This window comes from Apostichopus japonicus, chromosome 5 (assembly GCF_037975245.1).
Source record: "Apostichopus japonicus isolate 1M-3 chromosome 5, ASM3797524v1, whole genome shotgun sequence".
Lineage (NCBI taxonomy): Eukaryota > Metazoa > Echinodermata > Holothuroidea > Aspidochirotida > Stichopodidae > Apostichopus > Apostichopus japonicus.
The window spans coordinates 7,325,667-7,352,577 of NC_092565.1; the positions used below are offsets into that span (position 1 = coordinate 7,325,667).

General features: G+C 37.7%; 2 protein-coding genes across 7 annotated transcripts in view; one reads left to right on the forward strand and one right to left on the reverse strand.

Annotated features, from left to right (window-relative positions):
- On the forward strand, positions 1-24,018 carry LOC139967467 (uncharacterized). Of its 5 annotated transcripts, none has more exons than XM_071971325.1 (4): positions 1-179; positions 9,035-11,056; positions 14,812-15,226; positions 15,793-24,018. In XM_071971325.1, exons 1-4 carry the CDS (start codon positions 177-179, stop codon positions 15,972-15,974), a joined length of 2,622 nt encoding a protein of 873 aa, XP_071827426.1. In that variant the 5' UTR covers positions 1-176; the 3' UTR covers positions 15,975-24,018. The 5 variants fall into 5 exon arrangements, with proteins under 5 accessions (XP_071827426.1, XP_071827425.1, XP_071827424.1 ...); XM_071971324.1 differs by lacking the exon at positions 1-179 and adding an exon at positions 239-863; XM_071971323.1 differs by lacking the exon at positions 1-179 and adding an exon at positions 1,744-1,939.
- LOC139967470 (tetraspanin-33-like) overlaps positions 22,025-26,911 on the reverse strand; it is a 17,784-nt gene continuing 12,897 nt past the window's right edge. For both annotated transcript variants that reach the window (XM_071971332.1, XM_071971331.1), the window contains one exon: positions 22,025-25,830. In XM_071971332.1, the coding sequence (XP_071827433.1) occupies positions 25,741-25,830 (90 nt within the window). In that variant the 3' untranslated portion in view covers positions 22,025-25,740. The remainder of the gene's footprint in view (positions 25,831-26,911) is intronic.

The window sequence follows — 26,911 nt, forward strand, 5'->3', positions numbered from 1 at the left end:
TATTCCCCTTGACATAACGAAAGGGTGAAGACCAGTTTTCAGTTGGACCTTTTCAAACATAGATCATGCACCCTCACTGAAGGAGGGATCGTGTGTGTCAGGCATTTAATTACTAATGAAGACCAGACAACAATGTTGCAAGTTCGAAAGCCTCTTTATCCCAGAAAGAACGAAGTATGGTATGTCTCTCTTTCACTTTCTAGTATCTCTGTGAATGGTTTTAACCATATATAGAGATACATGCGCTTCTCTGCCTTTTGGCTAAGGTTATGTCTAGTATCTATTTCTATTGCTAAGGGACTCGTGGTACACATAATCGTCGCAAGGGCATTTGTCACCGTCTCTATGTAAAGGGGGCTGAGAGTGGATCAGTTATAGTTTTAGTGCCCCGGCTCTATCTTTATGTGACTTTTCTTACAATGTTATATAGATATTCCAGTTGGGACGATATTTTGCTATACAGTCCCGCTATAACCGATCAGAGCACTTGTATTGACAGTGGATGAACAGTATGGATATCTTCTATCGGATAAAGGTTACAATCTGTCCACACTGTCGCTGAGGGTTGCTTTAAAGCAAGCATGATCTGAGTGGACAGTACAGAGTGATGGTATTTGCGTTAGCATATTATCCCAACTGGCGCTGAAGAATAACAATCATTTGGAATTTTTTGAACCGTTCATGATTATACGGTTACAGTATATGGATGATAGAGTGGATCAAGTTGTTTAGTTTTCGTGCCCAGGAACTTTTGTTGGTGACTTTCTGACTTAAAGATGACTTCCATCACTAGTCAGTCAAATATACTACTACAATAATGTTCCAATTTCGAAGACCTCTGTGACCCAGAAATACGAAAGATGGTAAGTGTCTTATTTCCTCAGTTTTCTACCAGAGTGGTTGGATACGATTTGACCAATGTTAGGTATTCTTGTCAACGAAGATTAATGTTCATGAGCTATAGGCGAGACGTCATGTCGTACATAAGGGCATATATATACGGTGGGGCCTTATTCATTCATACTAGAATCCCTTGTTTATTAAATAACTTTCTGATGTAAATATGGAATGATTAGTTCTTGCAAAAAAATGTTCGTGCATGATTTTCTGGATTTAGTTCATAAAGACTATCAAGTTGGATGCAGATTCATGTAACAATTACAAGTTGTTTTAGCCATGAACAATGAGACGTTACCTGAATACCCCTTTTACGATGTCTATTCCACTATAGAAATAAAATAAAATAAAACTGTTAGCAAACTGCTTATCCACTAGAGAGCCTGTGTAATAGAATGTGTAAAAGTAAGTTGGCCACTATAGAAATAAGTTAGTATGTGTGCGCTGTGTCAAGCATGGCCAGCATTAATATGCAGTGAGGGGTAGCAAAACTGAGAGGTCGTACGTAATAGCCTCTTATACTAAATGAACTATAATTAACACTCTTTGGGAAATTTTTAGAAAAAAAACTTTGTCTTATCTTTTTAGAATTGCTACTTGCAACCACGGCAAACATGTTTTAGATCAATTGGTTTAGATCAATATTTAATTCTACGCAAACGTTTAAAATAGCAAAGCAAGCTAAATAAATCGCCTTTTTATTCAAGATCCCCATGGTCTTTCGGTCTGTTTGGCGTGCCATAAATGCAGATCGATCCTATTGTACCCACAGAAATTGTATTAATATCTTTGATGGTACCGCGAACTAGAGTCTCTATAAAGAAACTCTACCGCGAACCAGATTACGGTATCACTATCGATCGGCGCGGTACTTTTGTACTACAGTTGTTTAGACCCCACTTAGTTGCGAACCCACCAACTAGAAGCATGAAACCTCACCAGATTTGTCAAACGACCATTGAAGGATATGGCTGAGGAACGTAACAACATCATAATTGTATCTTCAGATTCAGAAAGTGATGATGGAATACAACCCCTAAACGTAGGTTGAATAATCGTTCGAACTTCGATCATGTATAAACATTTTAACCTAGCCTTAGTAACAGTACTAACATAACGCATCCTAGCCTAACGACCGGCCAGTTCGTTAGGTAGACGACCTAGGCCTAGCCTATATTGCAAGTTATAACACTATAAGTTAGTACACTTATGACTATAGCCCTAGACTAGGCGTCCGAATAAGAGAGAGGTGACATTTCTTTTGCTGTATTTTCCTTATTTCATTTATCCTAGTTCTAGTAGTAGTTGTAACATGGTGGTGACTGTGTATGGTAACTATGTAGGCCTAGTATGTGTGTTACGTACTGTGTTAACATAATTAACAGTATAGTTAAGGCTTCTCATATTGACGCACCCCCGTAATTGACGCACCTTCAATTATTACTATCAACAATACAGCAGGCCACCTAAACTTTTTGCAGTCAAGCAGAATGACATATTTCATGAGTTTGAATCCATTTCAGCTATTTGCTGACCAAATTGTTGTATTTTGTAAGCTTTTATCACCCTCCAACCAGTTTTGCACATTTTTGGGCATTTGGAAATCTTACTCCCAAAAAATAACCAACATTACCTCAATATGATAACACTGCTCTCTGGAACCTGACCAGTCTGAGCTTAGAGGCTCAGAGCATAGCAAACAGCATCTTAAGTCAATGGATGTATACTTAGGCCTACACTACAGTTAGCTTGACAACGAATGTGTCAATTTAGGGGTATGAAAGAACTTTACACGGCAGACATTTTGTGGTCAAATTCTGCTCAATTGTATGGTGCATAAGCACAGAACCTTAAATATTTTGAAATTATAACATTTCTGAGGAACTACACATGTGAAAAACACATACAGTTGAGTGATTTGGATTATTCCTTGATAGATATCGTTGATCAAATCCTTAAGTGCGTCAATTATGAGCCCACTATGCTACAATATTAACAGGTTAAATGGGCAAGAAGCTTGGGCACATGCCCCATGGAAAGCCCAACCATAGAAAACCCCAGCACAGAAATACACACAAAATATATATTTTTTAAATTATGTAAAAAAAATCAATTAAAAAGTGCCCCCTTAACCGTGTTCAGTCTTAGTAAAGAAAGTATCAAAGTTTTTCTTACAAAGACAGCACAGAATCAGAACTAACAACTCATTCAGTCAAGTTATTCCATTCATACACAACCCTTTGAAAGAAGCTAAATTTTCTAATATCCAGACTAGAAAAATTTGAGATTATGACTACGAGTTTGAGAAACAGTTGAACCCATCAAAACACACAAGCACCTAAAAGAATCACTAGTTGTAAGGAACTTACAAACCTAATCTACAAAACCATAAAGGAAAGAGCCAAAGTTGTCATGTGCAGTGAAACAAGGAAATGTATTTGTATTTGAGACTTTTGCTTCTCGTGGATATTCCACCCACTTAGCAGAATAATACAGTAAACTTCAAGGCATGTGCAAAGTTACGTTTTTCCTATGATCAGTTTGATTATCGAACCTTACAAGTATAATTCTTTCTATTTCTAGTGGAATATGGTCAAAACATCAATGAAATCACAAAGCTGAAAGATTAACCTAGCCTAAGTAGTAACACTAACATAACACACCCTAGGCCAAATGTAGCCTAACGTGTAACCACTGAGAAGAATCAGGGAGATTGTCATCACTGCTATCTTCTAAAATAACATTATTGTCCTTGCTATCAAAGTTTACTGTACAAACCATCACACTAGTAGTTAAGTAAGCCCTCATCCAGGTTGATACGAGTGCTTTCACTGATTTGATGTTATAAACCTATTAGCTAGGCTAGGTCAAGGGTAGGTTAAGTTAGGTAAAAGTTAAGTTAGGTTATATATAAATTTTGTAAACTTGTACAATTTATGTTATGTTGAATCTGTTGTGTTGATACCTGAAGTGATAAAATAAATAAACGAAACGAGGTTAAGTTAGGCAAGGCTTATGTTGTTTCATCAGTCACTTAGAAAAAGCAATCAGCAGTTCAGACAAGACTGTGTCACTGGTGCAGATCAGTGTTGGCAACTACTTGCTCACAACGATCATGGCCGAAGAGTAATTAGTTATAGGCTAGTCTAGGCCTATATAAAAGAAAGGTTTGTCATAGCCGAAGCTATATTAGGCTAACGGTTAACCCACCATGGAACGTTCATGCAAGAGTTTCAGCATACTGTAAATTTAAAAAAAAAGTGTACCCTAGTGTAGTTTTGAATGTTTATGTCATGTTTCTATAAAGGAGTGGTGGCCTTAGGGTCATTGAAGTCAATTCCAATGTAGGGCTTGGTTCCACAGAAAACAATTGTAGCAGCAACATTGTTACAAACACAGGACTCTGCGTCTGGGACCAAATGTTTTAGCCAGCACGCAGAATATTCAAATTGCATACAGATGTAAACGTTTTTGTGTCAGAAACAAACCCCAAATGCAGATACCCACAACTTGGCCTATGCAAGACAAGTTTTGAATGAACATCTTTCTTTCTTCTCAATAAACCACAACTTCTGATAATAATCAAAATTAATAATCTGAAAGACTGCCCTCATTTTCAGCCTACACAGTTTACCTGGGAATTGGAATGTCTTGATATCATATCCAGCTCTAAACAGTTTATTTCTATAAGCGTTGCATGTGAATATTATGTGTGAGAAAACTGTGCCTTGTTTGTCGTATTACAGTAGCAATATGGCTTGTCATGAACTTTTACAAGTATTTCTATATAAAATCTTCTTGAACTAGTCATGCATTGAAATTGACAATTTAGGCTTCTGTATACATATACTTTTAGAACATCACTATTTTGTGTCCTTCTTCATGGACTGCTATGAAGACTTGGTAAAGCTTTCTCAGTTCGGTCTGAAAAATTACTAATCAGACTCAGCGCAAGGACTTTTTTGTTTTAAGTTACAGAAAATTCTGGAAAAGGGGCAAATGATTAAGTGACATTTTCCAATTTTCCCCTGAAAAGCTGTGATGTTGTATTAGTACATGGCGGTTCAACTTCATACTTGTCACATAGTACTGCATGTGGATTCATTTAGTGCGTACAAGCATCCTATTGTATTTTATGTAGGTGAAAGTTCATGAATAATTTCGCCTCACCTCAGTAGAGAGGTAAATTGTGAAGCTCGTAAATAGGATCATATTACACTTTCAATACAGGATGAATGAACTTATTACTGAAACCTGAGCCCTACAGTGTTTTTGTTGAGGTTATAAATTGGTCAGTCTTAAAACTGTACAATATCTACAGACATATAACTTGCTTGTTACTTTGCAGGTAGTTAACTTTTTAGAACGGTGTATGTTCAAAACTGTTACTACTTTTAGTGGGGATCAGTAGAAGTTAATCGCTTGATACCTTTGGTTGAAGTAGGATCTCCAAATTATAGACCCAGCTCCATACCGTAATCATGTAGGCCAATCTTAGTTCTACAAACCGTTTTGGTAAATTGGATTTTTTTGGGGGGAGGGGGGGAAAGAAGTTTTTGAAAAGGTTCTAGCCACCCCTATAATTGTTAAATTTTAAGTTATAAATAATTATATTTTGTTTAAATGATAAATGTCATTTTTATGGGCTCTATTGAAGAGTCTTCTCTTCTGCTATGTTTGCACTAAGAATTGAAAATGACAAATTTATTCACGATCATTACATCAATAGAGGAAGAATGAGTTTTCAATGCCTACATACTGTACTGTATGGAGATACAAAATGCTTTCTCTGTAAGGGATTGGTTATGTTTTATGGAATAATTTGGTTAAAGCCTCGTTTCATTTACTCCTTCATGACTAATATTACGACAATGTAATTGCAATAAATGAGAAAGATAAAAAATTGGAAATCCTAAAGTCATTTCAAACAAAACTTCAAAGGACCAGCTTAGACGAAGTGCAGCCTTTGAACTGTGTTTAGGATTTTTGTGTGAAATTGTCCAGCCTATTAGCTACATTGCAGGTTTAAAGGTCACAATCAAGCTTTCCAGATGATCACTTGAAGTTAACAATGATCCAGAATTAAATATTGTATCCAACAATCCAATGGCAAGAGTGTTCCTTATAATAAGCGGTTACAACTGTTGAATCTCACCACACTGGAGCTTAGGAGGTTACGTGGGGACTTGATCCAGGTTTTCAAGATTTTGTATGGTTTCGACAATTTATCCTTTACCGACTTTTTCATGTTTGCTTACAGTAGTTGTACCAGAGGTCATTGTCTTAAACTCCAAAAGTCACATAGTAGGATTAATATTCGGCATAACTTTTTTTCTAATAGGGTTGTGAATGAGTGGAATGGTTTGCCTGAGAAAGTTGTACTTGCAAGTAGTGTCAATGGGTTTAAGAATGCTTTGGACAAGCACTTTAAGCATTGTAATCGAGTCTGAGTGTTTGTGTCTTCAGTTTTTTCTCTCTCTATAGGGTCCTTGATGGGGACTTAAGTGTCCCTCCTGATCCTTTTTTTCTACTAAACATGTTCGCAGAGTACATGAAATTTGTCAAGAAAATTAACTAAGCCTGCTGGTTTTCTGGCATTATACCAAAAGAGAAATTTATGGTTTCCATATTTTTGTCCATGTTTCTTCATATTAGAAGTTATTATTAAGTGGATTAGTCAAGTCATTGAACTTGTGGAGTGTTGTGAGAAATTGAGTATTGAGTGTTCAAAATTTGCAAAACTTAACTACAAAGAAAAAGGAAAACAAAAAAGCTGGAGTTTTAAACCCCAGTTTGAGTTCATGATGTCGACCAGTAAGTTGAATGTAGGATGCCTGTCAGTTTGTTGCAAAGTTTTTCAAAATTGTAAAAGGTTCCCAGAGTCTGTATACCTTAAGGTACTATGAATGTAAACTTTGTAAACTTCTTAGTGAGAATTTATATTGCCATGCCTTTGTTTTTATAATTTGGGGCGGAAGGAATTCTAATTTATCTGTAAATATCTTGTGAAGGACCCCTGTCCATCCCACCCCTCCTTCACCCACCGATCATTATATTACAGCGGTTATTGAAATTTGTTAAATCCTCTGATCATATCAGTTTGAATATGAAATCAAATTTACAAAAAAAAAGAAAATGATTACCAGAGGCTTCAGAATCTAATCTCCAGCGTGACAAGTGAATTTAATCTCCCTCGAATGTCTAATGATCTATAATCTATTGTGATATCAATATCACCAGCTATCTCTTACACACTGAATTAATTATGACATCGATACTCCATTTGTACCCATTGTTTGCCTACTTCTGCGTGGCGACCTGGCTCGACTTGATTGGTCCACGTGAATATAGTTGCCTGTAGTGGCAGTCATGTGCTTTTCAAAGTGTGTGGATGTGTCTCAGTGCTGAGCAGTGAGCACGGTGCTCAGGAATATATATATATATATATATACATATGTATATAGACACTGTGTATCACAGTGAGTGTTATATATAGTATGCCATTGTAACAAGAAATTAGTCAGCCAGGGAATACAACCTTTTGAGGAGGAAGTGTGATAGTTCTTGAATAGGCGAGTGAGCATGCTTCGGTACTCTCTATCATTGTGAGGCTTGATCTCTAGATATTGTTGATTCAGTCTTTGCAGGGTATGATTGTAGGAAGGTTTCAACTGTGTTCTGTGATACTGTGTAATTCTTTCCAACAGGAGTGGCATACATGGGTTGTAAAGTGTCAACAAGTGTCTTTTGACTTTGTACTGTGGCACTTTGTTCTTTTGGGGTGCAAGTAGTAACGGGTAAGTCTCCTATAGCAGGAAATCATTTGGTTGTAAATCATGTCCACACTCTGCGTTGTACGTCCACACTCTGCAAAACTTTTTATTTTCCTTCCATACTTGACTATAAGTTAAAGTAATACTGAATAATGCATTGCGGTGCCTAGGCTGCAGCCAGTTGGGACAGCTTATTAATGCTAATACCTCTCTGTAACATGCTTTAAAGCACTAATTTTGACAGTATGAACAGTTCCTAGCCCTTATCTGATTCTAATGCTAAATACCACTCTATACCGTTCTCTCTTATCATGCTTTAAAGCACTTGTGTTGACAGTACAAAGTTTCTGACCTTGTTTCTGATAGAAACATGATATTTATACTGTTCATACTGACAGTATACTAACTAAGTTCTTCCTTTTTTTTTAACTTCATTTAACTTCAAGATCACATATTTGAAGTGTACACATACGGTTACTTCACATAAGACTCATGTATTGTGAAGTCTCCTTTCCTTAAATACCTTGTAGGGTTTTTGTTTTGGGAATTTTATGCTAAAACTTTTATCATTTGATCAGAGCTTATCAACAAGTAATAAGATATTAATCAAAAAGTTCACTTGTGTACATGCATACCATCTGCATTTTAATTGTTTCCCAGCGTCCTGTATGTACATTAAAAAGGACTGTATAGAAGAGTCCCCCTCCCCTCTCTCCCACCAAGTCCCCCCCCCCCAAAAAATGGAAGGAGCAAAGAACATGTATCTTCTTTCAGTATCTAGATTAAATACATACCACTTTGATCTTTAGGTTGTGGTTCTGATTCTAGATAGATTACAATAAACAGAACCCTTTTTTTGACCCTGTATATCCACTCCCTTACTCCCCCCCCCCATCCACCCAACTCCCAAAAAAGAAAAAAAAGGAAAACTTTTATTGTTAATTTATTTCTTCTGTATGTACAGCATTTCTCATAACTTAGGGAAACATACCTTGTTCATTATAAACTGAAAGAGATTGGCGAGAAGCATCAATGCTTTCTAGGTTATTTTGAATGTAACTGGGTTGTTTTCTGTGGATCCACTATTTACACTTTACATGCAAGATGTAATCTGTACATACAGCTTCTCACAGTACCCAGAAAGAACATTGTTTACACAGGTTTTTGCCAAGTTAATTATAACTAGGTAAATCAATTGGTATTGTATTGCCCAGGTCTCATATTCCATGTGGCGATTGGCCTTAAATTCTGGCCAATTAAGATGACTCATTCTTTGAAAATACACAATTTAAGTTTGTTTCAATCAGTTCTATTCGAAATAAGATATCACAAAGATCTCCTTTTTTTCCCCTCCACTTTTATAGTTACCAGATAAGAAGGCAGTGAACAGGCAAGCAGTTAATTTTCGAAGGAAAAGACGTCAAGAGAGGCGAGTGAGGCAAAGGTATGCTTCTTATCCCACAATCAGTGGCAGTTCATCGGAAGATGAAGACATCACCGACATGAAGTGGACATCGGCAATGTATCGATCAGAAGAGAGAACTACCAAACTAGGAGATGCCATGTCAAGAGGTAGAGTTCAGAATGTAAAGAGAGGCATCCACAGCTCCAATTCGGATATAGGCCGAAGGAGAAAGTCTCTAAAACTGAAGAAGATGGTCTCGAAACGGCCATGTGAAACAGAGACAATTGTGATAAGTAGTGGTGTTTCCGAGGGTGAGTCGAATGCTCGAGAGATACCTTCTAAAGTAGCCAGGAAGGTGCAGCCCGTCATGCCCATCACCTTCCCGCCATCTCCACAGTCGGACTACGGGGAGGATATGGAGCAAGATCTAACGAACATTCTGAAAATGGCGAGTGCATCAGGAAAACTACACAATGAGGTCGATACATATACCCCTGCCTCCCCTGCCAGCCTCAATTCACCCCGAGAAAGCTCCCCGGACCTTTCCGATGATGACGTTTCGGAACACAGGGTGAAGTGGGGGAACATCGGGTCGGTCGACCGGACCTTGTCGGAGCATACATACGCCAAGGTCTCTAACGTGTGCCGGGGCGGGGTATTGCATATCAAAAACGAAGCAAAAATTAGACTAGAAAGACAGCGAAGTGATTGGTATGGGCCGGAGAGGGTCCAAGCAAATTCAGGACGTGAAAAATCTAGGGATACTTTTAGACGTAGCGACCTGGACCGGTGTAGTCCAGACCTGTCCGACTTTGAGGAGGCTTTAAGTAAGTCGACGGCCATCGCTCTGTCGCAGGCTGTCAAGCCTCCCTCAGAAGACTCTGTGGAGTCGGATGAGGAGCTCCCCGAGATAGATTACTATCGGGGAGAAACCTCGCAGGAGGCTATCTGTTGGGATAGCCTGGATCATGACGAACCGCCAGTATTGGGCAAGTTTGGTCAGAGTCCCACTCGACACGAAGTGGACCATCACACAAATTTTTACTCGGACGCTGACGGTTCATCCAGCAAAGGTACGGGTGACGAAATTGAAGACCGATTGGAACCGAACGAAACCGACCTGCACTCTCCGTCGTCGAACTCGTCCGAGGAATGTTCAGTTCCTAACTTCAGACCAAGTTGTTCTATTTTTAGGGACAATGAAATTTCTACCCAGCACCTGTGGATGTCAAACTGCAAGGATCTCCGTAGGAGCGGTAGTCCAATGGAAAGAGCTCCCACACGGTTTACTTCGCACATGGTGAACCTCATTGAAGCCTGCCATGACGAAAACTTTGTAGAGGCATCTGTTTCATTAATAAGGACCTTTACGACAACTAGGATAGCACCTTCCCCAGAGACACTTAGTTATTTATTCAATTCGGTTCTGCTTGGTCAAGATATTCCCGGAAAGGAGGCTTGCCAAGCATATCAAGTTCTGCAGCACATCAACAGACTTCATCCGATCACCAATAAAAAATTTGACATCGATTGGGAATTAGTCGGTGAAATTGTGTACGGCTTATTAGGAAAAGCAACTTTTTCCAAGCAGCCATTCGGAAGTGTTGAGCGAAATACTGCCAGTTGGATGGTCGCCAATAGTGACCGGTTGCTACTGGCCCTGAAATTTATCGTTTGTGTGATGGAAAATTCGGCCTTTCGGTGCAACACAGACTCCTGCAGTGTTGGTAGTAGGGACGCATTCACTCTGGAAAGGTACATGGTAAAAGATGTGCTGCAATGGTTGGAGGATAGTATAACTGTTGACCTCTTGGGGTCATTTAGAGGTCAGCAACCAGTCCAAGAATTAGTGGAACAGCTTCAGAAAATAATCTCAATATCTTGCCTGGAGGAACACGGTGATCATCTGGATTATATCACCCTCCAACTGGTGCATAAACTGGATGAAATGAGCCTGGAGCAGAAACAGACATTGCTACAGGTAAGAAGACTGCTGCCAATGAATTAGTAAAGTTTGACATAATGGAAGGATTAATGTTTGTTTATCCTCCCACTTGAGCTTGAGTCCATCTAATTTCCCTTAACGTGGTGAACATTCTGTATGTTACTGTAAAAGTCGTCTCAAGGTACCATGTACTACTGTGTACTTACAATATACAAATTATGTACTGTACAGTACTTAGAAGAATGCCTAAAACTCATGAAAAATTTCCATAAACTAAGGTTCTGTTCTTTGAGGTTTCTCTTCAGTTTGCTTTGGCTTTACAAAACAATAATTGCATTGTAAACTGAATTATCTTATATCCCAGAAAGTTTGCGTCTGTTGATGTTCGGGACTACTTCTGCCAACACAATACAGTAGCTCAAGGCCATCTCAGTAAACTACAAATTTATGGTTGAAACTGTGTGGGGTTTTATGCTTGGCGTAACTAAAGTGTTTAGGATACTTCTGTTTAACTAGTCTTGTTAAGACCCTAGTATGTACAGCCTAGTGTACTTTTAGTTTTAAACAAAGCTATTTTTTCCCGTATCTATTTGCTGTACTGCCCAGAGAATGCCCGTGGCAACGCTTTCGTTTGATACTAGGGTCTTGCACAATTCTCCCAAGCTATCTAATGTTTTCCTTTGATTTTGGAAGAGTTTCTTCGGAAAAGCAAAGAAGCCAATCCGGTTTGCCAATCAGGTGGGCCCACTTCCCCCAAAATGTTATTCAAGCCCTTCCTCCCGCAGTGAACAATCACTTGACCTTACATTGTTTTGTACACTGCGAGACAGTCACTAATTGCTGTGGAATAAACATGATCTCACATCACACGCAATTTCGTAATAATAATATGAATAAAGATTTTGTGGTTTGCATAAGTTCATGCTCCTCTTTGGAGAAATGTCCAAGACGTTTGTATTGGACAGATCCTCGGGCATGTAAAATACAGTGGGGAAGCACATTTGTGGTAGGCAGAAACAGATTCTGAGGCATGTACAGTTTGCACGCGAGAAAAAGAGTACTACAAACGACTTGGCTAAGACTACTGTTGTACCAGTGAATGGTATTGAACTATACAGCCTATTTTGGGCTTGAGAGAGCTTTTGTGGAAATGACAAACTATCTATAAACTGGTGACTACAGGTATAAGTTTCTTCTTTTTATGAGCCAGATATCAACCAAACTGATAAACAATTGCATATCTTTAACCTTTGAATCTTTGTATTTCTAGTCGCCCTGAAGATTCGTGGGTTGATAATGTGCAAACATAAACCTTTGTCATTTAATAAAAGCATACTGTACTTACACAGGCCTCTCATAAATTAATTGTTTTATATAATTCCAAAGTCTAAATAAATCGAATGATAACATACAGTAGTAGTTAGTCGTTACAAAGTTTACAATGTAAACAGTTGCTAATTGGTAACGATACTGTAGCACTGTAGACAGAGAATCAGACTGTAGTACTTTCCACGTTTAGGTGGCCATGCTTTATTTTGTCTTTCAGAATGTAACTGTGTGTCTGTCTCTCAGAATGTAACTGTTGCAGCAGCCAAAACTTACCAATGAAACTGTATGTTGAATTGATGATTAATTTCCAACAATTTTCACTAAACATTTCAAGAATTTATCTGAGACAACAGTAACAACCAACCCCTTTCCTCCCCCCCTCCCCCTCAAACAGTACCACAATCATGATCAATGGTATGTAGCGCTGTTATGTTGTTTTGTTTTATTCCGTGTCCGGGAGGGTCGGACCCAGAAAATCTTTCTGTACAGTGTTCAAAGTGGCAAGGAATCGCTGTGGTTTTTAATCCTTGTTGTGTGGATCACGTATCTACTGTACAGTAGGTCTGTACCCTACAACGGTACGGTTCCTTACAGTAGGATTAAAGATTCTGCACAGCTTTTAATACTCCCATGATGGATATTACCAAAACCTTCCAAGGTTGAACTGTAATATTAGGCTTGCATACCAGCATGTATTGGAAATCTAGTATCGATGGGTTGATAGCAGGACATGTCTTTGCTTGGTTGTGCCTGTACTCTTTTGTATCGGTTCTAACTGTCATGATCTGGTCAATGTGCAGTAACTTCATCTCAACTGTTACAGAAATGACAAGGTTATACAACCTTGGTTTCACAAAGTACGTATATACAGCAGTTGAAAAGGTTAAATTAATAACTAAAAATCAACCATTACAGTATAGTTTTGGATGTGATTTTGTGTAATTTACTGAAACAGTTTGAAGCATGCAACAATACAGTATCGTTCAGTAAGTTTTGAATTCAGAAGCAACTAAAATAAAGTTTTCTGGAGAAACTAACAAAACGTATATGAAGATATGGATTTCTTTAAACTTTGAAATCACCATGAGAGTAGCATTGTGGATTTATTTTGATAAATAGTGAAATTGAAAATAATTGTAATATGATGCTGCTCTAAAACTTGTAACAATGTAGAGTTTTCATTTGAGAGAATGAAATTGTCAAATTTTAAAAAGTTTGATTGTTATGGGACATGCATACAGTACCAGATAGTACAGTAAATTAGCAAATTATAGGGCCTGGGCAAGGAATTGGTGAGAACCAAATATTATCATTAAATTGCTACATCATTAATTCAAAACAGCTTTGTTTTCATTGGGGGTCTACAGTTACCATTCATTTTCTGAGGATTGAAGAATTTGTCCCGCCTTTGTTGTCAGATTATCATCCTGTTGCCTTTTGCAGAAAGACTGTACTGTACTGTACTGTACTGTACGTACAGTACTGTAGATCATCCACCTTTCTACAATGATTGTGCTCATAATTCACACACAGAGTACTGTACCGGGAATTGCAACATTGGTATTGCGCAATCCCGGGGCTTTACCCAGATTGTGAAATTTCCGTTGCAATGCTTGAATTGATCGCTATCTGTAGCGTAGACCTAGGGTACAGTACGCTTCCAGTAGCTTCCTTTTCGAAACCATTGAAGGGTGACAGTCTCTGCATTACTCTAATATGGAGGAGAGAACAAAGAACTGTGTGGATATCACATTCCCATAGAATGATACTCGTGACTTAGTTTACAGTCCAGCTTAACACATTAGAATGTCACATAATTACGAAGTTTCAAAGTCTGCTGATGAGTTTAGAATATTCACCCCAAATGCGAACATTTCATTCATTAAAATCCATCAGTATTGGCCCCAAATTTTAGCAAGCTTGCTGAAAATTGCTAAGAAGTACAGAATTTTGCTGGAGGTTCTGGGCTTTGAACTCATCTCTTGAAAAGTTGTTGATTGTTTACTGTAGAAAAGATGATCAAATGTCTCAGTGTGGATAATTACCCCTTAAAGTGGCAGTATATATATAGCTTTTGAAATTTGTGCATGGGTGACCATCATATGACTTTCTGGCATATCAGACAGCAATAGTGCCAATTGGCCGTACAGTTTGAGGTTATCGTCTCTAGAATGGTTGGACCTATTGATAAGCAGCATTTATGTCAGGTCTCCAACCTTCCCCCACCCCCCAATCCCCACCCCCTCTTTCCACAAATTAATTCAATTATAAAGTTTTCCAATGCTGGTATTTGTGTTGCTATTTAAACATAATGTCTGTTTTCTTGTATATATAATTTATATTGTAGTTTTATTTTTTGGAGAAGTCAGATGCAGTTATTTCATTCATTGATGACTATCTTTGTCCTCTAAATTGCAATATGTACCTGAATTTTGTTAAAATGACTGCGTCTTTCTCGACAGACATCCTGCCACAGACTGCGTTGCAAGCTGATAGAGTTGTACCTGGGGACGAGGTACGAAGTCCCTTCCTGTCCATCCTGCCGTACAGACTGTTCCAAAGTTTACCTTCCTCAACGGCCAAGTCTGGCCAAGATATTCATGCTGCACGTCCACCAGAGACCGCTGGACGCTACGCAGAACAGAAACGACGACGATGAATGTGAGGAGGAGGACTTCATAGAGGAAGAGACCGGGGAGAGAGTTCGTCGTGATAAAAAATTGGAAATTTCAGCCGACAGTGATGAAGCAGAAAATGCCGTCAGAAGGCACTGCGTAAGATGCTCTAGGAGAATCCCTCTGAAAGCCAAACAATGTGAAGAGTTCCTCCTTCTTCTTGTGTCCTTGCTACAGAGTTTCATCGTTTGTGCTAATGCAGGTAAATTTATGAGAAACCAAGCCTAATCTTCAAATTATATATTTCTTGAATTATTTTTATTAGATCTACCATATGGTACTTTAGAAAGATTCTTTGTTGAACATTTCCAAAACAAGTTTTGAGGGCAGTGAAATAAGTTTTAGAAAAATATTGTGTTTTTGACTCGCTAGCTTTGGTATGAATGGGGAGGCTAATTGGTGCTCTGAGATGACTCGTAATTTAATCGTAAACAAGCTGAACAAGACAACACTGATGGCCAACGTGAGTGTTGAAACATTGCATTAATTGACAAACAAAATAATTTCATCCCTGAGAACATTCATTCAAAAGGTGACTTTCATTAAGAGCTCATTAAAATCCTGTTGACAAATTTTATGGCTGGAAAGAAGGTTCAAGAGAGGTTTGTATGTATTGCATACACTCAGAGTCGGTTGTTTGCGTGTGACTAATTTGATAACGTTAAACACCTGAGCCCCTTGTGTGTCACATTTGCTTCAAGTGGTATTTATTTATTGATCGATGGATTGAATTGAATCGGTTTTTTGTTTGTTTTGTAATATTTGCAGGAAACCACTCATCCAGGAGAACGTCCTCGACATTGACGGAGGAAGATGTCGCCATCCTTCGACGCCTCAAGGCGCACGTCCATACCCTTTCAACCGATCTGCTCCTATCTTGCTCTAAACACTCGCCCAGAACTCGGCTATATCTGAAACAGATGGCACTTCTGCAAGATACTGTCACATGATGAGGATGATAATCCCTACAAGAGTGCCTTCATTACTCTAGGATTAGGGTGTAATCCCCATCATCCTTCTATCCTTCCTATCCTACAAGGATTACCGTTCACCAGCGTAGAGAGACGCAGTGGGAGGTAACCGGGCAGAATTACCTTTCTGTAGCATATGAAAAGATTGGCATTACTGAAACGCAACAATCCCACTTTTCATAAAGATTGGTCCCTGTCTTCACACCCTGTCAGTGTTATGATTGTCATTTGCTGGCACATCATGTAGGGAATCCAAAGCCCCAACCCCCTTCATCCCCCTCCCTCTCCCCTTCCCATACACCATGATGAGAAAGATGGTCTATTGTCAGATGTGAAACAGTCCATTTACTATCACCTTCTGTATATGTTTCTTGCTCAGCTCAGAATTAATCTGACCGTAGGCTTATCCGAAGGTGAAGGATTACATGGGGAGAGTATAGGATCTAGTATTTTACAAAAATCATTGCCAATAACGTAGAGCTTTCACACAATGTTAAGTATGGGGGATAAGTCCTTCAAATCGGTTCATACGGTCGTTTTAATATTCATTCACATGTACAGTACTTGTTTCATGTCTTTCAACCAAATGCCCGGCACTTGGTTGGTAGCCTGTATGCGGAGGTTTCAGGATTATTTTGTATGCGGTGTGTGGGTGCGTGTGTGTGTGTGTATGATACTGTACATGATTTCTTTTGTCTACAGACAGTATAACTGTAAAGCTGAGAATAAGAAGCTAGAAAATAATTATTTGATACTTTGAAGATACATATGTCAAACTCAAAGATGAAGAGTAGAGGTCAAGTTATGACCTTGAGTATGGCAGAAAGCTGCAAAAAGATATACAGATCAGAGTTCAACTGGTAAATATCACCTGGTTAATAAATGATCAGATTGTGTGTACTGTAAACATCATTCCGATAGGTCGGTCTGAATCTGATTTCTCATAAATGGATACCTTTAGAGAGATGGAGAGCAGGCTATGCGACCAAGGGGTGGAGTGTGGGTGGGGTGGAGAGGAGCTGCCGATTCGGGTAGGTTATTATTTCTTAAAGGATTTTAACGTAGAATGTTTACACAGGTGCATATGTTATTTGAAGATATATGAACAATAATAGATCACCAAATGATAACCTAGGTACACTAATCTAGAGTTTGGAATTTGATCTGTAAACAAATAATCATCCTGGAAGTTATTGACACAGTGAGCAGCTCGTTTATTATATGACACTGTGAGGAGCCTGTAATGGATGTGGAGAAAGCCCAAAGACATGTACTGTATTGTAAAACTTCAGTGTTGTAGGTAGCTATCCAATTTACACTTCAGTGTCAGGTAGCTATCCAATCGACACTTCAGTGTCATGTAGCCATCCAATCGACACTTCAAGGTCAGGTAGCTATCCAATTGACACTTCAGCTATCCACTTGACAGTGTTGCTCATTTTGGATTTGTGTAATCAATTGGAAAGCCTATTTAAGATGGGGCAAGAAGGTGGGAGGGAGGAAGGATTACTCCTAGATTAAGGAAACCACCTTAATTTAAAATGGGCTGGAACGGACTACCTGATGTCACTGTCTTTATCCTCTCAGCCATAAGCACTTTAACAGATACAAGAAGAGAGAGGTCGGCAATGAGAAGTAAAGAAGAAAAGTTACTATATAAGACATTGCTAGTGATATTTTACACAGACCTGTGCAATACCAGAGCTAAAGTCACTTACATACGGTTACTTTCTGTTTGTCAAGGCCTGGAAAGGGTAGACTAACCTAGTAGCTGGAAGCTGGTAGAAAAGGATAAGTTAACTTAGTATCTGGAAATTTGATCAGAGTGAGAAGGGGTGGAAGGGAGAGAGAGAGAGGGGTGGAAGGGGGAGAGAGAGGGGTGGGTGATAATGAACTAACAGTAAAAATCAAACTCTTCTTTTCAACACTTAGATGATTAACTTGGAGGTCTATATAGAAACACAAAAATTAGTGTTCGGAACCTGGGAGATGTCACACATATTTTTTTTTAAAGTCAAATAAAGCTTGTCACTTTAACATTCTAACAAGTTATTTGACTCACATCATTTACATGGAAGTATGATTATGAAAATAACCAAAACTCCATGTAATTGTGATTTAATACATTCTTGTACCAGGTTAAGAATTTTGAGATTCACTGTGAGAAACCGTGAGTCTGGTTATGGATCAAAGAGGAATTGTGGTTTTGAGAAACAGGTCATTGACAAGGTTGATAGCTAAAATCTATAGTCTGGTGAGAGTCTGGTCTATGTCATTGACTGAGAAGTGAGAGCAGTATTGTATGTTAAGACATCTTGTGATAAATCTTTATACTGAAAAAAGTGGATATTCAAAAACCACGAGAATGGGAAAAGAAACACCCACATAGCTTTCTGAAAATGTTATATCCCATTTTCTTTGAGAGTTCTTTCCATCTTTGTTTTTGTTACTATTTATACAATGTATGATTTCATTTTGTAAAATTATTTTCTTTACTGCTTTCTTTGAGGTAAATGTTTTTTTTTTTACCCTTTTTTTTAAGTATTGGCAATCTTCCAAAATATTAACACACACTTGGGATATAGGGGTAGGATGGAGTTTTGGTGAATGGAAATGTTGGAAAGCCCTATTGGAAGGGTGATAGAACACCAAACGCCACAATATGATTGGTGTATTGACACAGTTGTTACACAGTGTACTGAGCATAGCAAACTGATGGAGAAGATAGAAAGATTGGGAGAGCTGTTTTTACACAGCACAGAAGTTCTAAACAAATTTCACATTTGCTAAAGCAAGATAATAGAAAAAAAGGCAACTTTCAGTTCAAATATTCTCTGGTTGAAGGACACAAATGATAAGGCATCATTCCAAAACTTCCCATATTCCTTGGTCGACACAAATCCTTTTTATTATTAAAGATAGGTCTGGTGTCACACGTGTAGCGTTTACCTCACTTGGTCAGCAAATCCGAAAAGGGGGGCTCCCTTCCGCCATTTTGTTTTGCAGCAAGAATAGAAGCTAGGCTTCCTTCGGTAGATAGAAACCTCATATAAAATGTTCCATCTCAGTCCATTGAACAGTACTTCCATATAAATCAGTGTGTGAATTTGGCTGGGACCCGAAGATATCGATGGTTCCAATGATTTTCTATGTAGGTCATTTTCATGAGTAATGATTAAAAACCTTTGGTTAGGAAATGAGGTAACATATAACAAAATGTGCATAACATTTCAGGAAAAGTGTTTTGTGAAGACATTTTTGTCATACATTCATTTGGTACTGTATATTTTTCTCTTAGGAATACAATTTCTTGGTGCTATGGATGACTACTGATTGTTTTCCCAGTTAGGGGTTTGTAGTTAATTTCCATTTTCTTTGGGGGTGTGTGGGGGGGGGAGCAGAGGCCAGTGGAGTATAAAAGGTGGAGTTTAAGGAACTGTGTATAGCAGAGCTACAATTGTGACCATTTTCACTATTTGTGGAGAACATTGGATTGACATTCGGCTGTCCAATAATACACAGTGGGTACAAGAAAGGCATCCTTGGATTTTTTATCTAACATTGCTTTTGTATTGTCTTGGAAGCAATTACACACAATATTGAATAAGGCTCTTAATTAACATCCGTTTCACCATTATATTACAGACATTCTAGTGATATGAATAACACTGTATAGTCAAGACAACTGAGCTTGTTTTGTCTTTTATATAATAGACATTCTAGTGATATGAATAACACAGTGTAGAACACTACAACTGGACTTTTGGCTAAGATCATGTGTAGTATCTGTTCCCTTTCGAGGGGAATGGTGATGCCCACCTGGCGATGATCACACAGTCACAGTCCCGATGCAACGGGAATGGGGTTGAGAGCGGATCAGTCGTTCAGTAGTTTGGTTTTCGTGCCCAGGTTTTTTCCTGGGTGACTTTTCTTAAAAAGTAGTACACTACAACTGGGCTTGTCTTGTCTTTTGTGTTCTAGACTTTAATAGTGCTTGTACAAAAGTTTGTCAGGCTACTGTACTACAACCATATTGCCATAAGTTTGACAATACCTGTACTATCCTGTAGCTGGGAAGGATTTGAGTGGAATACTGTTTTGAACAGAGGCCTTGATCAAGCCTGAGTTTTCGTTATCAGGACATACCAGTAAGGTTGCCTTTGGTAACTTGTCTCGATGACACCGAGCCGGTGAAGGTTACTTATTTAATTTAAATGTCATCGGACGATTCAGGCCTTGTTGCGTGACAGTTGATTGATGTGAATTGGTAAGCCTACCCTTTGAAACTAGAAGAGATGTTGCAGGCAGTGTTTTATATTATTCAGTTAGTCGATGAAAAGTATGAACCATAGATGTAATCCATTTGCACAGACTTCGGTTGCATGCATTGCTACAGATTTGGTAGTACATGTAAAACAATATTCAACAGATTATGTACAACCTATTACTATAAAATCGTACAAAGTGAAGGATAAGACTTGAAGGATACTCCAGTAGCTGGTCTCAAAAAGAGGGCAATTACCAAACTGAATTACCACCAAACTATTGATTCTTTCAAAAATATCATATTTATAATCCGTATCCATTTCAATAGCTTGCTATAATCTGCCTTTTCGACACACAACCATGATTGATGGCTGTATATTATTAGCCCCCCACCCCCCCCCCCCCACAGGCTTGGTAGAAGAAGCTGTGGAAGGTGAGCTACACAGTTACAACAAAGTACTTACCTCAATGTTGATTAATGTAGCAGGCTACCCCACCCCCAAAGGTTGCTGTCTCACTTATAAAATATGGTGGATATGAGATGGGGGAGGGGGAATTATTATGGGTGATGACTGGGATGAGGGATTTTTTTCACTCTATTAACATGAGGGGTTTGCCTATCTTCCTGAGTGATAAAAGGAAATGGTCTTCAATACCTATGCAATTTGTTAAGTTAATGCAACAGTTTACTCACCTCAATTGGCTACAGATTTGTACTTTTAATACCCGGACTATGAATGTCCCATCATTCCACTCATTCTGGTCTCTATTAAGGGCTCAATGCTTTCGCTTCATCTTTGTAATACATCAGATTGCTTTTTGTACTAAGGATACGTTTTGTTTACTATGACTATTAAACTGTTAGTTTTATATTTGTGAGCGTTCATTGGAATAAATATTCACTATCAGCACAAAAGAATATCTTTGACTTTGTTTGTTTGGAGATCGTTCATTGCAATGTGAGGTTAAATTCTGTTGTTGTTGCACATTCTCTGAAAGCGATGATCTTGTTGGGGTACAGCAATATCATATGTCTTTGACAATTATGCTGGGTATTAAGGCGCAGTAGGGATGATTTTGAATTGACTTTTTGCATTGCGTATATCAACTTTTTCAAATGTAACAACTACGACATGACACCCGATGAAATGCATCACGAATATGAATCTATTTGGCTATCTTTTACTGGGAAACTTTGAAGGGCTTTTCTGGTTGTCCCTTGGACAACCAGGTCTTGCTGTTTGGTTGTCCAAACAGCAAATTTGCTTGTCCGAAAGAACGTAGCAAAACTACAATGAATGACCAAAGAAATACAATTGTAGGAGAGATGTATAGCTTTGGTTTATGATATTCACCAGCAGCCTTGGACCAGTTCTATGGTCCACATGGCAATGCATGTGTTCTCAAAGGCAGCAATTACACTATTGAAATATCTTGTCCATAGTTTTGCGACTTTTTACAGTAGTAAGGATCATTTGGGTTCTTACCAAACATGACAGTCCGAACATCTCAAGATCCACTACAGGTAGCTTTCAGGCATTCTGAACATAGAAAGAGTGGGAGGGGAGGGGGGGGGAGGTCTGGTGGGTAAAGGGCCTAGTCCTCATCTAAGAACCTGGTTAGTGGGGGTAAAGCATTTCGTACCACTGATTTAATATTAAATAAACGTAGCAGAAATATTGGAGAAGGGATGATGCGGTGAAGGCCTGGTCATGAATGGTTCAATAACTGACAAGTCTTAATAAGGATAAGGACACCAGGACTAGAAGGTTTACCAAGTTGTATTTCTACATGCAAAGATTTAAACAAATATAGTAACTATGAAAGACCCACTGGTATATCTGTTATCGATAAATTGCTTCACTTAATTATTAGCCCCATTGTGCAAATATGAACAGCATCTTGTCTGGTTACTGGGTTACTCTGAAATTTTAAGTTGTACTCCGATGTTGTGTGGGGGAAATTCAGAAACCTTACCAAGCCATTTTGAGTTGATCTCGATATAAATATAAGTCATGAGTCATTTAATTTTGACTAGTTTGGTATCGTGCCAAAATAATTGATGGTTGAAAAAAGTTTTCATATTTTCAAATATTTGCTTTTAACAATGGACTAACCAGACCGGAACAACTTGAATTCAACTGAATATTTGAATGCAAATATTTCCATGGTGACTCACTCACACCTTGTACGTATTCAAAAACAGCGTGTCAGTTTAATCTCAATTGCGTCAATTTGTAAATATTCTTCTCAATTACCCCGAGATTAATCAGTTAAACTGTCCACCTATTACAGAACCAAATTTAGAATTTAGGACTACATAAATCTTGTTATTAGGTTAATATCTGAGGAGTTACAGAACATTAATACATGGATAATTTTGTGTCTCGTTAATCCTTCACCACTTTGGTTCACACTAACACTGCATAGCAGTCACTACAGAAAAAAAAACCCTGAAACAAGTGCATAATTATTTTAAGTAACAGGTAACTATATAACAGCATGCAACTAAAAAATGACATGCCTTATTATTATTATTCAAAACCTGTTATATCCTAGATGAATGTTTCTGACACAAGGCATCCTAATTTCAAATGTTTCATTTTTATTTTCAGCACAAGCCCCAACCCCCCCCCCCTCCTTTTTATGTGGACCTCGTAAAGATTGTACATAAAGCCGATTGAATAAGTATCGGTAATTCTTGGTTTTAATGGAAACCTAAATATGATATGATGCATGTTTATAATTCATCCAAACTTTTCCTTCCTAACCCAACCTTTCTCTCCAGCTCCCTATTCACCTGGATTTACTAAGTTACACCCAACACTCACACCCCTTGCCTTATGTTTACTAAACGGGGTGAAGTATTGTAATAATGCCTTTAGATACATCCCATGCTACCTCAGCATTAACCAAATTAACATAAAAAGATAAAAGATGAAAATATGTGTATATATAACAAAAATTACTCTAGCTCAAAACAACAGAAAAAAAAGAAGTAAATCCTATCAAAGAAACAACCTTGTATGAAAGATAGGTCAAAGATAGGTCAAAGATAGGTCAAAGATAGGTCAAAGGTCATTTTCAGTTCAGGAAATTTTGTAGTTTCAAATTTTTCCACAAAGTCAACATGATATCACATGACCAGGATATCTATAGTATTTTACAAAAAAAAAAAAAAAACTTCAAAATGATAGATATACAACAACAGCAAGTTATTACACCAAAAATGGCTAAACAGAATAATTTTAAGTTTAAGACAGATTGTTGACCTTAATTGTGACATTTACAGAAGTCAAATCCAGGTTAGTTGAGAGTCAAAAAGGAAAGAATAAAAATAGTGAACCTCTTTTAGTCAGCCTCTTTCTCCTTTTTGGGCAAAAAAAATCCCCAATTATGTTATGAAATGAAAACATAAACAGAGTTGAAAAACGTGAGCTTTCTAGATATGATAAATAACAAAATTTAAAAAAAAATATATATATATATACCTACTTCCTAATAAAGACCCTCATCAAACCTTCTAAACTAACAGGATACTGAACTAACTGGGCATGGCAACAGAAATAACAATAACCAAGTATTATTTCCTGTTATGATTGGGAAAGTGAAACTCGTCCAGTTCTCGAACTTAAATCTATCAATTCATTGATTTTGTACAATTTCCTGTATTAAATTTCAACTAAACCACACTCTTGCCAGGTCAGCCTCAAGTATTATGTTAACCTCTTAGCCAATTGGCCTCTTTGCAGAAAAATATAAATAAAAATTGTGATTCTTTGCTATACTTTCAAAATACCAAATGGCCAACTGGAAGGGATAGTGTTCTAAACGATATACATATATGCTAACATTGTTCAGTGTACAACCAATCAAGGTGTCGGCATATGTATGCTTGCAAACTCCACCACGTGACATCCATTTCAAAGATGTTGCGTTCGATTTATGCCGTCTTTTACATCTTTTTGACCCTTGGCTTCCCATACCTTGTCACATGGTAGATTAATGAATACTTTCTTCAGCAAATCCTATTTGTTCATCAGTTTACACAAAAGAAAGAAAAGAAAAAAAATATACATGGTACAAGAAATGCCAAAAGTAAACTTTGTAAAAAATTATTCATGATCACATTATATGCTCTCATGGAAAGGAAAGCAACAGAAAAGTTTGAAAGTTTTCCTTAATACAGCATTTCTTGAAGATTCAAGAATGACTGATAATGAATATGATATAAGTCACATGACTGAGGTGTGTATTATTTTATCTATGATTTCTGAAATTCTCTCTGAATACCCTTGATTGTATGAGAAACCTTATTATATTTGTTGTACAATAGATTAGTTCTTATGATATTTTTGTTAACCTACCCTGGTTGATATTCAAATTTGCATAATGGTATGAAAAAAAATATGCACAGTGGATGGAGGTGAGCCCCCCCCCCCCTTTTTTTATTTGACCAATGAAGGCTACCAAAAATCTTTGAGTACGTAATTTTGATATTTTAGAACAATACTGTATTTTATGGCATCAATAAACAAAGCCATATAGATATGTGCGCCGTTAATTAGTGATTGTTGGTCTAAACAGAATTACACCAGCTCAGGTTATTAAAACCTGCAGTTGCTGGTCTTCCTTATGCAAAATCAAAGATGATCTTGTCAAAGTTTAAAACCAAGAAAAAAGTTGTCGACACAGTTGTCATGTACAACAAACTTCCTGGTGGTTTATGATATTTGGATACTTCAAGATAAAGACCAGTAAATGTTTCCATTTCATGCTGTGCCCTAACCATTAGTGTACTTGGATACATATTTTATTTGGTTTAAAATTGTTTCCATAGTGATGATGTTATGCAAAAAACTGATACTGTTAGGTAAATGTTGCTAAAAATCTGAAAACAGCCTATTTTTATTATTGTTGATAAAACTCTTGTTGGGACTATTCTAATTAAGTCTTGTTCTTAATATTGTCCCTCTTTAACTAACTGCATATTACCAAATCTTTGTCATACCATTATGGAAAGTAATAATCTGGGATGACTATGGCAGTTTTCATAATTGTGTCAATCCCTGTTTTTTAAATTTGACAAATATTAACCAAATCTGCAAACCAAACAACAACCCACACCAATACATCTTAAATACTTCTTTTAAGTTTACAATTCACCATAACTTAAATACCTCCAATCTTTGCAAGCCACATGAAGGAGAATCTGGCTCCCACCTGTTGACTCAAATGGCAGTTTAACTGAAACTCTCTTCTTACTCATTCTTAACCTGAAATTTTGCAAATTGAAACTGAGATGAAATTTGACGAAGGCATCTTGGTTATGTTTTGAGTAAACGTGTAGAAAGGTTACTATGATCATTAATGAATCAAAGAGAGAGTTTTAATTTAAAATTAAGAAGATTAAGTTTTTTGTGTTGCTAAATTTCATTTCATTATCCCCCCTCCCCTTCCTCCACAGAGCTCCGACAGGTTATGAGGGTGTTGCTGAATGGCGGTGATAATTCCTACATTCCTCCTCCAGCTCACGACAGAGTTCAAAGGCCAGAAAGATTCCAATAAGCTGCGGGGAAAAAATGAAACAGTTTAGTTCATAATTTAGCCGGTACTAAATGCATGTCCCTTCTAGTCAATTCATCAGTCATCTATAATCAATACATAATAAGTCATAACAAGTCATAACAAGTCAACTCATGCCAAGTCATAATTGTGAAACAAAAGGCTATACACTAGAAGAACCTGTCGTGCAAAGATGTGACATGATTAAAGAATTATCCAACAAACTACAGACAATGTTACATCGAAAATAGAAGAGTTTTTCAGATTCTAAAGGAGAACCGAAATGGTAGAAAGAAGTCATGTCTGAAGCTCTTTTACAACTTCAGTTTTATACATGACAAGAATCAACATGATATTTTATTGCAAATGAAGCTACCTGTATAGTAATAAGGTAACACAATGTTTATATGGAAACTTTTTCAAGGTTACCAGACACTGGCAGTTATTCTTAGAATCTATACATTACAATTTTAACTTCCAAACTCCTGTAGTCAAAACAACAAGCTTTCTATTAAACTTTTGGCACGGTTGAAAGGACACTAGATGCTGTTAGGTGGCCCGGTCTATTATACCTACCACACTCAGCATAGCTTTGTAACAATGCATGAAAGAAAGTCCGCCCACCTTCCCAGGCAGAATATTAATAAAAACCACGAAACAATCACGCCCAGAAGTTATTCAAAGTAATTAGTCAACCGTACACATGTTTGTGCAATGGAAAAAGATAGTGTAAATTTCAACAGAATGACTCATAACTAAGAACCTAGTTCAGTAGTACCTGTTATGTATCTAACCGTTTCAGAAACATGATTGGGAATTTGGTTATCAGATCAGGAGGGAAATTACGGGGGGGGGGGGGGGGGAATGCGGTGGCTGGAGGGGAGGGGTTTGACGAGTAACAGGAGAATGGGAATAAATCTTTGTATAAATGGCATGATGATTAAAAAAAATCTTAATAAGGTCACAGTCTAAAAAGCAAAGATCCTAGATCTGCGACTAAAATCCAAATATTCCTATTTCCGAAACTGCATCATACTACTTCTTGTAATGCCTATAAGAGAATAAGTATTTATATCCAATATATA

What these genes read in the sequence shown, in the direction of transcription:
- LOC139967467 (XM_071971323.1), top strand. Translation starts at nt 1,865, where the DNA reads ATGGCTGAGGAACGTAACAACATCATAATTGTATCTTCAGATTCAGAA. An exon ending in ATGGAATACAACCCCTAAAC is followed by an intron (nt 1,940 to 9,034) that starts GTAGGTTGAATA and finishes CCACTTTTATAG; the next exon opens with TTACCAGATAAGAAGGCAGT. An exon ending in CATCGTTTGTGCTAATGCAG is followed by an intron (nt 15,227 to 15,792) that starts GTAAATTTATGA and finishes TAATATTTGCAG; the next exon opens with GAAACCACTCATCCAGGAGA.